Genomic DNA, 14,569 nt, shown 5'->3' with positions numbered 1-14,569 from the left:
GACTTTTTAGGGTGTCAGGTAGTGATAGGACCAGGAGGAATGAAACAAACCTAGAAATGGGTAGATTCAAATTGGATGTTAGGAAGAAGTTCTTCCCCATGAGGGTGGTGAGACACTGCCAACAGGTAGTAGAAGTCTCATCCCTGGAGGTTTTTGCACTGGTTTGGAACTGGATGATCCTTGAGGTTCCTTCCAACCATAACGATTCTATGCCCCTCACTTACTTGCTCAAATGGCAAGCAAGCCCTGCCTTTCTGCCTCATTTTGCTCCCTACACCTCTGAAAATCTTAGAGTCCAATATATATAATGATACGGTGAACTGAAATAACAGAAAATCATTCTTTTTTAATACAGTGATAAGTAATGACTGTCATCTGACCCAGTCTATTCCAGCATTTAGAGCTGACAGGTAGGTTAGAGACCCACTGTGATCATAAAAAGGTGACACTTGAACATAACAATGCATTATTATTTCAGACCTGAGAAAATTAACCCTATAAAAAGTCAACTGCATTACCAAAAAAAAAAAAAAAAAAAGTATTAGTACTGCTTAGAGAACAGCACCAGACTGGGAATAGGCTTCTGCTCATCATCAGATGCAGGTGAAATGCACAGTAATAATACACATGAAGCATTAGACCAAAAGGTATCACTGCAATAGAAAAATGCAGGAGCTTTTTTGTTTGGCCTTTGAATATCTTTCTCGGTTTCATAATTCAGATAGTTTGTCAGCATTCGTGGTACCATAATCGCTTGGGAGCTTAGAAAGCTAACAAAACTTTAATTTATTATTGAATTTCTAGGGGAACGTTTCTTTGAGATGTAAAGTACCTTGTTAGAATCTCTCTCTCTTTTGTTCCTGCTAGAGGACAAGTCGTGTCACACGAGATGAATAAGATGAATCTCTGCAATATGTTTGAGATAGAACTGTCTAATTCCAAAGTCTGATCTAAGAATCAAAGGGATGACATACAAAAATCAGCACTTACTCCTTTTCTGCCAGGGAAGAAGAACTATCACCAGTTTCTTCATACTTTTTTTTCATTCTTCAGTGTGCCAGGAACTCAAGGTTTCTTCTTTGACTTGCCTATGGATAGTGGTCACTGATGCTCTAAAGAGAGCAAAAGTTCCTATCCCTGTTTTTATAAAGCAGCAAGGAAACATACTGCCTTCTCTCTGAGATGTTGCACAGAATTACTTGGTTTTACCTCCTCAGCCTCATCTCAATCAGGCATTTATCTACATGCCAAACTTGAACAATATAAGCTGTCCTATTTCTGCAGGATTACTCACAGGCTTAATTAGGAACCTAAGTGCCTGGCTGAAATAAAGCCTTAATTTCTAACAAAACTGAGTCTCAGACACTGTGCTTATTATCTGATGGAGAGCAGAAGGAAAGGAAACTTTGTGAGGAGCTGAAGCAAGGCATCAGCTGATGCTCTTCTCCTTCCCACACTGCTTCACACCAGTGTAATGATCTTAAATAATAAACTTTGAAGTGACATTGACACTAGACTTGCTTAGATCAAGCCAAGCTCAACAGTGGTAAAAGAAGAAAAAAAAAGAGTTGTTTACAGCTCTTCAAAACTCAAGCATATATATGCTGTGGCTGTGAGCCAAAAATGACTATGCTGCTTCCGCAGTCAAACACATTGCCTACTCATCACACAGAGCAGGTAAGATCATTGGTTCTGCTTTAAGAGTCATAGAAAGGTTTGATTTGGAAGGGACCTTAAAGATCATCGAGTTCCAATTACACTGCCATGGGCAGGGACACCTTCCACTAGACCAGGATGCTCAAGGCCTCACCCAGCCTGACCTTGAACCCCTTCAGGGAGGGGGCATCCATGACCTCCCTGGGCAACCTGTTCCAGAGTCTCAACACTCTCACCATAAAGAATTAAGAGGGTAGCACAGCACTGAAGCAGGTTCCCTGCAGAGATGGCAGAGGCTCCATCCCTGAAGGTTTTCAGGACTGGGCTAGATAAAGCCATGGCTGTTGTACTCTAGAGCTGACAATAATCATGCTTCAAGTGAGAAGCAGCATCAGCTCATCTTAGGCATGCCTGCAAATCCACACCTGTGATTCTTACTTTTCTTTCTTTCCTACTTCATTGATGACAAGAAGGCAAAATGCCACTTCATATAGTATTCCTAACATACAGCAGACTACAGAAGGAAATCTGTTATTGGCTATGGATTTGTTGATCTGTAACTTGGATATAAATGCAATCAAATCCATTGCCTAGAGACTGCTGGCTGCTAGTAACGTTACAGATTGTTTCTCCCTAAGTCGCTTCCTGGTAATACAAAACTATTCTTCCCTTTTTTTTTAATCCTCTGTGTCCCAGGGCTATAAGAAAAAGTCTGAGAAACCTTGTAATTGGTGAAACCTATGTACCTTCTAACAATTCTTCATAAGCAAGAGAGGATCTCCATTAGAAGCGTCCTTTTTTTCCAATACAGCTCAATCAAGCCTGGCCATTATGCCAAAGAGTAAAGCTTGGATTCTGAAAGCTGTTCCACTTTGATCAGCGTTTGCCCATGGATATCTGCAATGATGTATATTTGAATGCTTTGATTTCATAAACAAGAAAATCTGCCTTTGTTGAGAACCTAGAAGGACTGAAGCCCTGATGCCAATAAAAGGCAATATACTGCACCTAAATATATCCAGGACTTAGAAACCATAGAATTGTCAGGGTTGGAAGGGACCGCAAGGATCATCCAGTTCCAATCCCCTGTCATGGGCAGGGACACCTCACACTACAGCAGGTTGCTCACAGCCACATCCAGCCTGGCTGCAAAAACCTCCAGGGATGAGGCTTCCACCACCTCCCTGGGCAGCCTGTTCCAGTGTCTCACCACCTTCATGGGGAAGAACTAGCTCCTAACATCCAATCTGAATCTACCCACTTCCAGCTTTGTTCCATCCCCCCAGTCCTATCACTACCTGACACCCTAAAAAGTCCCTCCCCAGCTTTCTTGGAGCCCCCTTCAGATACTGCAAGGCCACAAGAATGTCTCCTTGGAGCCTTCAGTTCTCCAGACTGAACAACCCCAACTCTCTCAGTCTGCCTCCATAGGAGAGGAGGTCCAGCCCTCTGATCATCCTCGTGGCCCTTCTCTGGACACATTCCAGCACATGCATATCCTTCTTGTAATAAGGTTTCCAGAACTGGATGCAGTACTCCAGGTGTGGTCTCAGCAGAGTACAGCAGAGGGGGAGAATCACCTCCCTTGACCTGCTGGCCACACTTCTCTTGCTGCAGCCCAGGCTCTGGTTGGCTTTCTGAGCTGCAAGTGCTCACTGCTGGCTCATGTTGAGCTTCTCATCCACCTACACCCCCAGGTCCTTTTCTTCAGGGCTGCTCCCAAGCCAGTCCCTGCCCAGCCTGTATCGGTGCTTGGGATTACCCCCACTGAGATACAGGACCTTGCACTTGGTCTTGTTGGACTCCATGAGGCTGGCTTGGGGCCACCTCTTCAGCCTGACCAGGTCCCTCTGCATGGCATTCCTTCCCTCCAAAAACTTTATACAAAGTATCTCAATAGTATGTGAGCAAACTTCAGAAGTTACTAGACAAAACACACTGAAAATGATTGTTAAATAGTCAGTAAACACAAACCGGTAAAAATGAAACACAAAGACTGCGTTAAAATTGTGATGAGACAGGAGAGAATATTGCATCATAGACTAATGCTGTTGGACATCACCTCTGTAATTAATTTACCAGCTGGAGATTTTTTTAGCAGAGTAAAGAAGCATAACACTTATGCTTAACTTAACTTAATAACTTAACACCGCAATGAAAAACTTCTGTCTGTAGCTAAGCAGTCTCAGCACTAAACGTCTGTAACCTTAAACTATTTTCTGCATTTTAGAGCTGTGTAACTATTTCCAAGGTCATTCATGCCTGGGGTTCAGATGCTGAGGCCATGATTTTGTCTTGACCACAACACTGGCATCGTACATAGAATCATAGAATCAGTCAGGGTTGGAAGGGACCACAAGGATCAGCTAGTTCCAAACCCCTGCCATGGGCAGGGACACCTCACACAGGCTGGCCTGAATAGGAAATTATATATTCATCCTCTACTAGTTCATTCTTGGAGTTTTTTGTTTGTTTGTGGTTTGGGGGTGTGTGTTTGTTTTTTGGTTTGTTCGTTTTGTTGGGTTTTGTTCTGTTTTGTTTTGTTTAATTTAAAATTAAAGTTTCCTTTGGACTATGTGCAAGCAGAAGTAAGCAAACTTTTTTTCCACTGCACGCAGTGATCTGTCTGCTGCACCACCAGGGCAACTCAGAGAAGATAAGGAAGGCATGTGCTTATTTTCTCTGACTTCTTAATGAAAACTTCCTGCAAAAAAGGAAACATCTGTCATTTCAAATTCTGGTCTCATCAGAGTAGAGTCAATGGGAGTTTTTCCACTGATTTTGAGTAAGCCAAGTTCCTCTGCTTAAAAAAAAAAAAAAAAAAAATCCACTCAAGTGTCTGCTTCTTTCCAAGGACCCAGCAATGTCTGCTGGCATGGTTCATCTCAAATCAGTACTCTCCTGCTGACTTCTAAGGAGGTTTGTTACTTATACATGTGAAATACTGCAACAAAAACCTGTGTGGTAGTTTTTGGCTGATGCCTAGGAAATTTTCCACACATCTTGAGTAGAAAGTGATAGAATGTAAACAAATTACCATTGGATGTAAAGGGAAAATAATGATAAGGTCTAAATAATCCCATTGGTCTGATAACTAGCATAAAGATAGTTGTATAAACTAAATTTTTCTCTTTCTTGGCTCTTCACTCTAGCTGATACTAGCTGGTTGCTTCTGCTGGCTTGCTGACCTTGGCTACGTTTCTTTGTTGTGGCTAAGTACTAACAAGGTACTCTTTGCTTTTCTCCTCTTTCTCTTTCCCTTGTCCAGGGGGAGAAGAAAGGGAAGCTGTGGGTAACCCCCTGGTTTTGTCCAGGGGGTTCTTGTGTTGTTTATAAATTGTAAATACATGTAAATATTGTATATTTTGTACATATTCATTGCATTTCATATTTTTAGATTTTAGTGTGCTTGTAAATAGAGCTTTATTTGCTTCCAACTGAGCTAGTCTGGCAATTTTATTTTGGGGGGGCATTTCTCTCAAATTAATTGGGGGGGGGGTAAGTTCAACCCACCACAACCTTTAAGTCACTAGAAAACAGTGTTCTGAGGAGCAATATTTTTTGTAATTTAAGGGCATACTCAAACTTTGTTTGAAAAAATGCCAGCCATTCTGAGGCAGAATGTCATTCTCAGGTAAATATAGAGATGATGTCTTTGAAGTCAGCAAGATAGTTAAATGTGTGTAGAAGTGAAGTCAACAAGTTGATTCCAGTCTTTAAAATGAGACATGCACACACACGTATCTACTGTGATCCTTGCCTCTTGGTAATGGCACTGCACTGAATTTGAAGTTGCCACAATAAAAGAGACAACTTTTGCTTAGGGTAGTTCTGTATCTGAAAAAAAAAAAAAAAAAAAAAGGCAAAAACCTTCCCAAACCTCCACACCCAAAGTTCCAGTTTCATTAAGGTTCCAGTAAAGGTTTAAAATAAAAAGATCACATTTAAAGGGCTATGATGATCTTTTGAGGTCCCTTCCAACCCCTAACATTCTGTGATTTGCTATCCTTATGGTTTGGAAAGCTAATATTTTGTCTTAGATCTATGCTACTTTATTAGAAAATGCCTTTGGAACAAAGCAAAAAGAGCATAAAATATGCACTTCTGCACTGCACTCTATGTAAATTATTTTTCTAAAGGCAGACAGGAAGGTTCAAAGAACTGATAATGGTGTCTCCAACTTCTAAACCACCACTTCAAAAATCAGCTTCTATTGCTAAAGATCAAAAATACCATTATCTTAAAGTGATTTGGTGGCCCATATAAAAAGAAAAGTATACTCAAGTCTGACCTTTAGTAAACATAAGAAGCATTAACCTCTACCTCTACCAGGAATCCTTCCTGAAAAATCTCAGCAGAGAAACCATGAAACCGAGGACCTGCACACTTGTAAGGCAATCCAGAGAGTCTAGCACTCATAATGCTGCTGGACTTGCTCCATGGGGAAAAAAGAAGAGTTCAGATTTCTCTGCTGTCCCATACAGTGATTTCTACAAGCACCTAGTACATGTAAGTCTTTTTTTTTCTAAACAAAGAGAAAGGCCTAACTGTGGCACCTTGATGAGGCACTTAAGATTATTCAAATGTTTCATATACTCACAGTATGATTTCCATATTGGAGGCTGGTATTCTTCAGCATCTAGAACAGAAGTAAGAAGAAGACAAGGTATCAGTCAATTGGCCACTGAGTCAAGCAGCTCTCAGCATGCACTTTTCTGCTGAGAGACCTCAGCTTGTCAGCAAGATTCCTATTTCTTTCCCAAGAGAGAAGCCAGCTCATTTACACCACAGTATCTCATGTGAGAGAAGAATATAAAGTTCAGCTGTTTGTGGAGCCAGTGTGTTTTTCCCAAATCATTCAAATGTAGCAGGAATTAATTCCTCATCAATTTGCATATAGTTGCCTGACTCACCAGTATTTAAAAAAAAAAAAAATTAACCAGACTGTTAACTACATTACTTATTTACTTTGCATGATAAATTGACAAATCACTACTGGTTTTCAGTAAGGCTTCTAACCCCACTATTAAGATTTCAGAACAAGCATCAGTGATTACCACACAACTTAGCTATAAAGATATACAGCTCAGGCTGGACTCCAATGCACAGATCCAGCAGTTCCAAAACCAAGATTCAATTACAGTTCTTGAATCCAGTAGAATATGTAACTGCCATCTTTTCCAGAAACTATATCAGCAATAATAAAAACTTAGAAAAGGAAGACTGCTAAAGCTACAACTGGAAGCATACATTTATTGCCCTTATTGACCGCAGGGGCACACAAAAGAGCTGGTAGCTTTTGTTAGCATGAGAGTTACACCATGCTGATGGACAATTTTTTAATGCTTTATTTTTGCAGAAGGAGCAAAATGTGTTTGAAAGCATAAGCTTGAAGAGGCTGAGCTGCACCACCACCCCTGTGTTAAAGAGAGCCCAGCAAGCAAAGGGCTCTCCAGGCTGGGAGGCAAACGGGCACAACCGGAGGGCACAGTCCCACTCCTCAGCAAGTTGTTCAGCTTTCTGCAAAGAAAGGCTGCTGCTTCAACATCCAGAAACCCCAGCAGAGGCCAAGCTTGAGCAGTGGGGGTGAAAAAAGTTCCTATACACCAGCCACAAAGGGTGGGTGGGGTACAGGGCACTAGTTTGGCTCTAGACTGCCATGTTGCCAAACGCTTTGAAGAGTCGTTTGCAGGAGGTATGTCATTACCCTCCTCATACTGTGCAAGTTAATTAAGGTGTTTGGTATTTACCAAACTTCTACTTAAGTTATGCTAATATAATTCAATTATGGTTGCATAGCTCATGCTCCTTGTCTATTTATATACCCACAGACACTTTAAATATATCTCTGCAAAAGTTTGTTTACCAGGAATGTTAATCATTAACTACCATCTGCCGCTTTCAAGTCTATTGTTTCACAAAAGGATAAACCTAGCAATGAGCACAGTCACTGACTGCTTGGCATAATACCCTCACAGCCAACTTGCAGATACATTGATCAGGAAACCCATTCAATTTTACTTTGAACTGTACCTACTTTGCAATTTTGGCAAGATTCAAAACACTCCCAGACTGACAGAGTTATACCATGCTGTGGCAATTCAAGAGTAATTAGCTTGCAAGTTCATTATACAGAAGGATTATTTTAAATTATATGAAGCTATTCATGAGACCAGAGAAATTTATTCATGCAAGAGCTGACTAATTTTTTCTCATCTCACATTATAATGGTAATGTATTACTCTTTTTTTCTATACATCTGCTGCTCCACATATAGTTTGCCATAACACCATAATGTTGTGTATTAAACTCCTCTGTCATACTTCGGCACTATTGCAAGAGAATTTCTGAATTTGCTTGTTCACTTAATGTGTTTTTCCAATAGGAGAAACATTTCAGATAAAGCAAATCACTGATTATCTACGTTTGTGACTTCAGAAAAGGAAATAAAGTGTGAGAAGCAACGAAAAAAAAAAGAGTATCAGCTGTTGCTTTGCTCTTCCAAATTAAAAGAGGACAGTAAAAGCAGATCTACAAGGGGGCATAAAGTGCTTCATTACCTGAGGCAGGCTGATAGGGTGGAAAGCCTGCACCCTAGGTGGAGAACGATCATTCAGGAGACAGTCATAAACCAAAACTCTCAGTGATTATGTTTGATTTGTCATGGTTATGAATCTTTCAGCCCAGGAAAAAGCAGGCAGAACCATTCTGCAATGGCTAAAATAATTCCCAAGGGCAGCACACTCATAGGAAAACCAGCTCCACATCGACCCTTATGAGGTACTGTGATCCCATCAGCTGAGAACATGCCCCTAAAACACAGGGACCAAAACCCCATAGAGGCGATAAAACTAATTCCTTTTATTGACAATCCCTCATGCCTGACATTTGATGGCATCCATTTGTAGGGAAATAAAGAACAATTTAAATACAACCTCAAGACAGAGGTGATGCTTAAGGATCAGGAAGATGTTTAATGAAGATAGACCTCTTGCTCCCTTTGTGGAAGGAGGCCACTTCCCCTGTCTAGATATGGGCCACACACAACCATTCTACAAAGCTGCTGGCACAGAACAGCATAGAACAATTACCACAGCTGAGTCACCAGAGGAACACATTGACTCTCCTCCATGTATGATAAGGTCTTAGGACTCCCATCCTGGATGATTAGATTAAACTAAACTTCAACCCTTATTAAGTCAGGCATCAAATAAGACAAATTTGAGTGCTGAGAGGATGGAGCCAGGCTCTGCTTGGTGATTCCCAATGACAGGACAAGGGGCAACGGGTGGAAGTTGAGGCATAGGAAGTTCCAGGAAAACATGAGGAAAACTTTCTCACTGTGAGGGCGATGGAATACTGGAACAGACTACCCAGGGGTGCTGTAACACAATCCCTCACCTTCCACAGTTTCTGCCTGCAGTTTTGCGCATGGTAATCATAGAATTGTCAGGTTTGGAAGGGACCTCAAGGATCACCCATCCAGTTCAAACCCTCCTGCCATGGGCAGGGACACCTCACACTAGATCAAGTTGTTCAGAGCCACATCCAGCCTGGCCTTAAAAACTTCCAGGGACGGAGTTTCTACCACCACCCTGGGCAACCTGTGCCAGTGTCTCACCACCCTTGTGGTGAAGAATTTCTTTCTAACAACCAATCTGAATCTACCCATTTCTAGTTTTGCTCCATTCCCCTCATTCCTATTACTACCTGACATCCTCTGGTGAGACCCCACCTGGAGTACTGCATCCAGATCTGGAGCCTCTATTACAAGAGGCATATGGACATGCTGGAAGGTGTCCAGAGAAGGGCCACGAGGATGAGCAGAGGGCTGGAGCTCATGCCTATGAGGACAGACTGAAAGAGTTGGGGCTGTTTGGTCTGGAGAAGAGAAGGCTCTGAGGAGACCTTCTTGTGGCCTTCCAGTATCTGAAGGGCTACAAGAAAGCTGGGAAGGGACTTTTTAGGATATCAGGTAGTGACAGGACTAGGGGGAATGGAACAAAGCTGGGAGTGGGGAGATTCAGACTGGATTTTAGGAAGAAGTTCTTCCCCATGAGGGTGGTGAGACCCTGGAATGGGTTACCCAGGGAGCTGTTTAAGGCCAGGCTGGATGAGGCTCTGGCCAGCCTGATCTAGAGTGAGGTGTCCCTGCCTATGGCAGGGGGGTTGGAACTAGATGATCCTTGAGGTTCCTTCCAACCAGCTTTCTTGTAATGGTCTCAGGAAGGACAACAGACCTTGGATTTGAGCCACTTAACAAAATCAATCGGTCAGAACTGGCACAGATGACGAGCGCTCTTCCTTGAGCTCTCAGTAAATGCTATTTCTAATATGAACTTTGATCATAATGCTTATCACAACTGTGCCTGGCAGCATGTGAATAGGGCGTCACTGAGGTGTTCCTAGGTGGCAAGACAGGGTCTACCCTCTTGCTGTTTTCTTGAAGGGTTCACACTTTCAGCAGCGACTTCTTGTTGAAATTCAGAAACTGAGGCAGCTAAGGTTGAAAACAGTTGTCACAGGAGAAGCTTGGAACACAAGATGAGTATCAGTTCTAGAAAAAAATCCACAAAAAGTCTCAGGGCCAGCTCTGACACACCTTTCTGACCCCAGAGAGACTTGCTGCAATTCCTTTAGAAACATAGAATGTCCAGTTTAGGTGGTTTTTATTATTTTGACGCTTACAAATACCGCACTAGAAATTACCTTAGCAAAACCAGAAAACCCAAGGAATCCTGACTGAACAGACTAGAATTGGCAAAAAAGCCTGAGAGACTTTCACAAACAGTAATCACAGGCAATACTCTTAGCTAAAAGCTTTGAAACACAATGGTTGAGAAGGTTAATATTTATTAGATCTAAAATAGTAACTAGGAGTTAGTTGTATGCTAAGCAGAAAGGGATGAGGAATGTGAATGTTGACTCCTGGGGAACATTACAGCCACCAGAAGGTTTCACACTAGAGGCATAATTGACGTGAGAGGATACTGCAGAAAACTGTCAAACCAAAAATGATAGAGTGGGATTGGAAAGTGGAAGTAAGGAAAAGCAGGTTAGTTCTTCACTTTCTTGGCTTTACTCTTCACAGAGCAGAGAGGATGGAAAGCATTTTAGGAATAAAGTATTTTCAAAAAGCTGATGCAGTCCTGTAAAGCTGACTAAGTAGAAAAAGACTTCAGAAAAGGGAGTTCTGCAAAGTTGGCAAAGCTTTAAGCAGCTAGATAAAAAGTTTAAAAAAAATAAAATAAAATTATGTAGTTTTAAAGAAACATGAAGACAGAAGACAGTATTTCTGTAAATAATGGGTAGTAAATTGTTAATACATTACTCAAGTTCATTCTTAAGCAATTTCTGAGAAATGGGCTCATGTTAATTATATAGCAAGTGGAGTTACCCAGGGACTTTAAACCTTGTTCTTTACCAACCTGGCTCTGTACCAAAGGTGACACCTTCCTCAATGGAGTTGTGAAAGACACTGGAATGACTGATTTGGTTTTTATCACTTCCTTGTACTTTGTAAAGATGATGATGTGATGCCAGCGCTTGTGGATGTGTGCTACTACCATTGGGACTGACCTAACTGAAGCAGGTCTAATAAAATATCAACTAAGCTAAAACTTTGGTTCTTCCGACTACCAAGACTGATACTGCACTGGAAAGAGGAAACTGTTTTACAGGAAAGATGACAGATTATGTCACATGAATCAAATACTACTGACTTAGAAGGGGAATAGTAACAAATACCCATCCTGCAGCTATACACCATGCCCAGTTCTAGACGTTCTCAAAGTACTAATGATTCCTATGGCACTAAGGAGTTACACAGAGTAGTAGCAGGACAGCTACCAAAGGAGGGACCATCACTCTTTGCTAATTTCTCCACAGCCACTATGAAAGAGGAGAAAAGATGTTTTTTTTCTCTCTCTCATTTGTCCTTACTGAAGGATTATAAAAAGTGTTCTGCAATTCACCTTGGAAGAATTGCCTCAGCCTGAATTTTCTGCCACCATTGTCTGAAGTTCAGACTTCCTTTCCAGTAACAACTCATTTGAAAACTATGACCTGCGTGTGCAAGAACAGGCATTTGAGTGTGTGAGGATGAGCCAATTTGGATGCTGTCAGCTTACTGGCAGTGTGCAGATAGATGATTCAGCAGATGAATAAGTTCAGTCTCTGATTTTTTCATCTTCTATTATTATTTTCAGGACCCAGAATGATGATTATTAATCTTTTAATTCCTTTTGCATATTTCCATTAAAGATATATTTCACAGTTTCACCACAGACGCTTTCATCTTTATAGCTTTGTTTTCAAAACATTAAGTTAGCATGTATTATTAAATACCTTTGTGTTATATTAATATATGTAATTAGATATATAATAATAACATACAGCTGTTGAGTAAAGGGCTGTGTGAAATAAGAGCAGTGTTTGTACTCTTTAGGCATGGGGGGTTGCTTTTTTATATATATATTTTTCTTGTATTTTTCTCTTCACACAGTCAGAATTATATTACACACTGTAATGGGGTATGGGTATCACAGAATCCCAGAATGGTTGAGATTGGGACTTCTGAAGGTCATCCCCTGCTCAAGCATGGCCACCGACAGCCAGTTGCCCAGGACCATCTCTCTATAAGGAGAGATGCTCCAATCTCTGCATCATTTTAGTGGCTCTTTGTTGGACTCCATCCAGCATGTCCATGTCTCTCTCATACTGGGGAGGACAGAGTCTTCCAGGTGTGACCTCACCAGTGCTGAGCAGGGGGGAAGGATCACCTGATATAGCCCAGGATCCATCACATGGTTGTCTCATTTTCAGCTTGGTATCCAGGACCCCCAGGCCCTTTTCTGCAAGACTGTTTTCTAGCTGAACAGATCCAGTATATATTGGTGGATGAAGAAAAAATGTAAGAGATTAATAAGGATGCTTCTATGATAAGGACAGTCCTTTTTCATCATGTAAAACACGACTGCATTATTTAATTTTCACTCTGTGCTTAAAAGTTACTAATTATAGAAGCTCATTTTCATCTTATCTGAACTACTAATGGCTAATCCTGTGTATGGCGGAGGGCTATTTTAATTTATTTTGCCCTCTCACCCATTAAAATGTATGCACACACAACTATCTCACACTGCAGTCATTGTGCATACTATTTTAAATAGGCACTATTTTTTTCTTCTCTATATTTGATTGTCATTTGGCACATACCTTTGGGGTGTTTTGCTTCCTTTTATTACACGCTGTAACTGTCCGTGCAGGCACATCTGACTAGGCTTTGAGAAAGAACATTCTTAGTTTTTTAAGCTGCAAATAATGATACTGTCAAATGAGCGCCTCTCTTTAACTCCTGAGAAGTCACTGCTCCTTTGAAGAGCAAAATTAATTCTCTTGCAGTTAATAATTAGCCACATAGCTGTTGAAACATTTCAGCGTGTCAAAAAGCTCCGTTTAGCGTTTCATTCAGAGCACAGAAGTTGCCTGCGAAGGAGCCAATAGTTGCCAGCTTTATTGCTGAACTTTCCTGTCATCAGCACATGGACAGCTAAAATGTGGAATGAGACTTCAAGCTTTTGTTTCCATCAGACACTTCAGCTTTCAGCATAAGGCACAGCAACAGAAATGATCAAATTGTTTATTTGCAAGATAGCCTGTAATTGGTGTATTCACTCAAGATGATGGGAGCTTCACACTGCACTAGTCTTAAAAAATAAATAAATCTGCAATAGCATGTAATTTAAAATGTCAAAAAATGCTCACAAAAGGGGTGTGGAGTTCTCTCCTCTCTCTCACAGCAATTACACTGAAACAGCAAAGCTTTTAATAACCACAATACAAATTGACAGCTATTTTGGATCTTTTGCTTTTACCTACCCTAAATGTGCTATTACAAGCCCCTGCTGTAGAAGTAGCTCATTTAGTCCATTCTATCAACCACTCTTTCCAAATTGTGCTCTCTCCCCCTTTTCGCTTCAGATGGCAAAACTGTGCCTCTCCACTAACAGACAGATGGGCAGTGCATGGATAATTTTGTTTCATGCATACATCTGTTTTACTAAAACAAAGCATACAAATTGTGCAAACAGGTAAATTTAATCATTCAGATGAGATATCAAGGATCAAACACAACACAACTGTAAAATAAGTGAATTAATTACTAGTGACCTACTCAAAAGGACCACAGGGCATTACTTGAATCCACAGCTAAACTTGTAGAACAAAAGCTTAAGAAGTCATGTTCTGCATTTGGTCAGTGGTGATGAGGCAGCTATGACCATTCAATGGGAGCAATATGCCATTTAAGTAGTAAACTGCCTTTCTATTCTGCACAGACTTAAACAGAATTCAAAGCATCGAAAACATAATTCAAAATGTGGAAATGGAAAGAAGGAATAAGCAGAGTTCACAGAATGTTAGGGACCTCCGAAGGGACTTCCAAAAGGACCTCCGAATACCATCAAATCCAACCCCTCTGCCAGAGCAGGACGATAGAATCTAGTGCAGGTCACACAGGAATGTATCCATAGAGTCATAGAATTGTTAGAGTTGGAAGAGACCTCAAGGATCATTCAGTTCCAAACCCCCTGCCATGGGCAGGGACACCTCACACTACAGCAGGTTGCTCACAGCCACATCCAGCCTGGCTGCAAAAACCTCCAGGGATGAGGCTTCCACCACCTCCCTGGGCAACCTGTGCCAGTGTCTCACCACCCTCACGGGGAAGAATTTCCTCCTAACATCCAATCGGAATCTCCCCATTTCTAGTTTTGTTCCATTCCCCCTAGTCCTATCACTCCCTGACACCCTAAAAAGTCCCTCCCCAGCTTTCTTGTAGCCCCTTTCAGATACTGCAAGGCCACAATAAGGTCTCCTCAGAGCCTTCTCTTCTCCAGACTGAACAGCCCCA

The 14,569-nt window shown here is 41.3% G+C and overlaps 1 protein-coding gene across 1 annotated transcript in view; it reads right to left on the bottom strand.

Annotated features, from left to right (window-relative positions):
- CHN2 (chimerin 2) overlaps positions 1–6,311 on the bottom strand; it is a gene marked incomplete at its 5' end in the record, with an annotated part of 35,074 nt that extends 28,763 nt beyond the window's left edge. The window contains one exon of the mRNA XM_054384837.1: positions 6,257–6,311. Within this exon, the coding sequence (XP_054240812.1) occupies positions 6,257–6,311 (55 nt within the window). The remainder of the gene's footprint in view (positions 1–6,256) is intronic.
- Between the last annotated feature and the right edge of the window lie 8,258 nt (positions 6,312–14,569).

This window comes from Indicator indicator, chromosome 11 (assembly GCF_027791375.1).
Source record: "Indicator indicator isolate 239-I01 chromosome 11, UM_Iind_1.1, whole genome shotgun sequence".
Lineage (NCBI taxonomy): Eukaryota > Metazoa > Chordata > Aves > Piciformes > Indicatoridae > Indicator > Indicator indicator.
The sequence above is the reverse complement of the archived record's forward strand: the minus strand, read 5'-3'. Positions and strand labels throughout refer to the sequence as shown.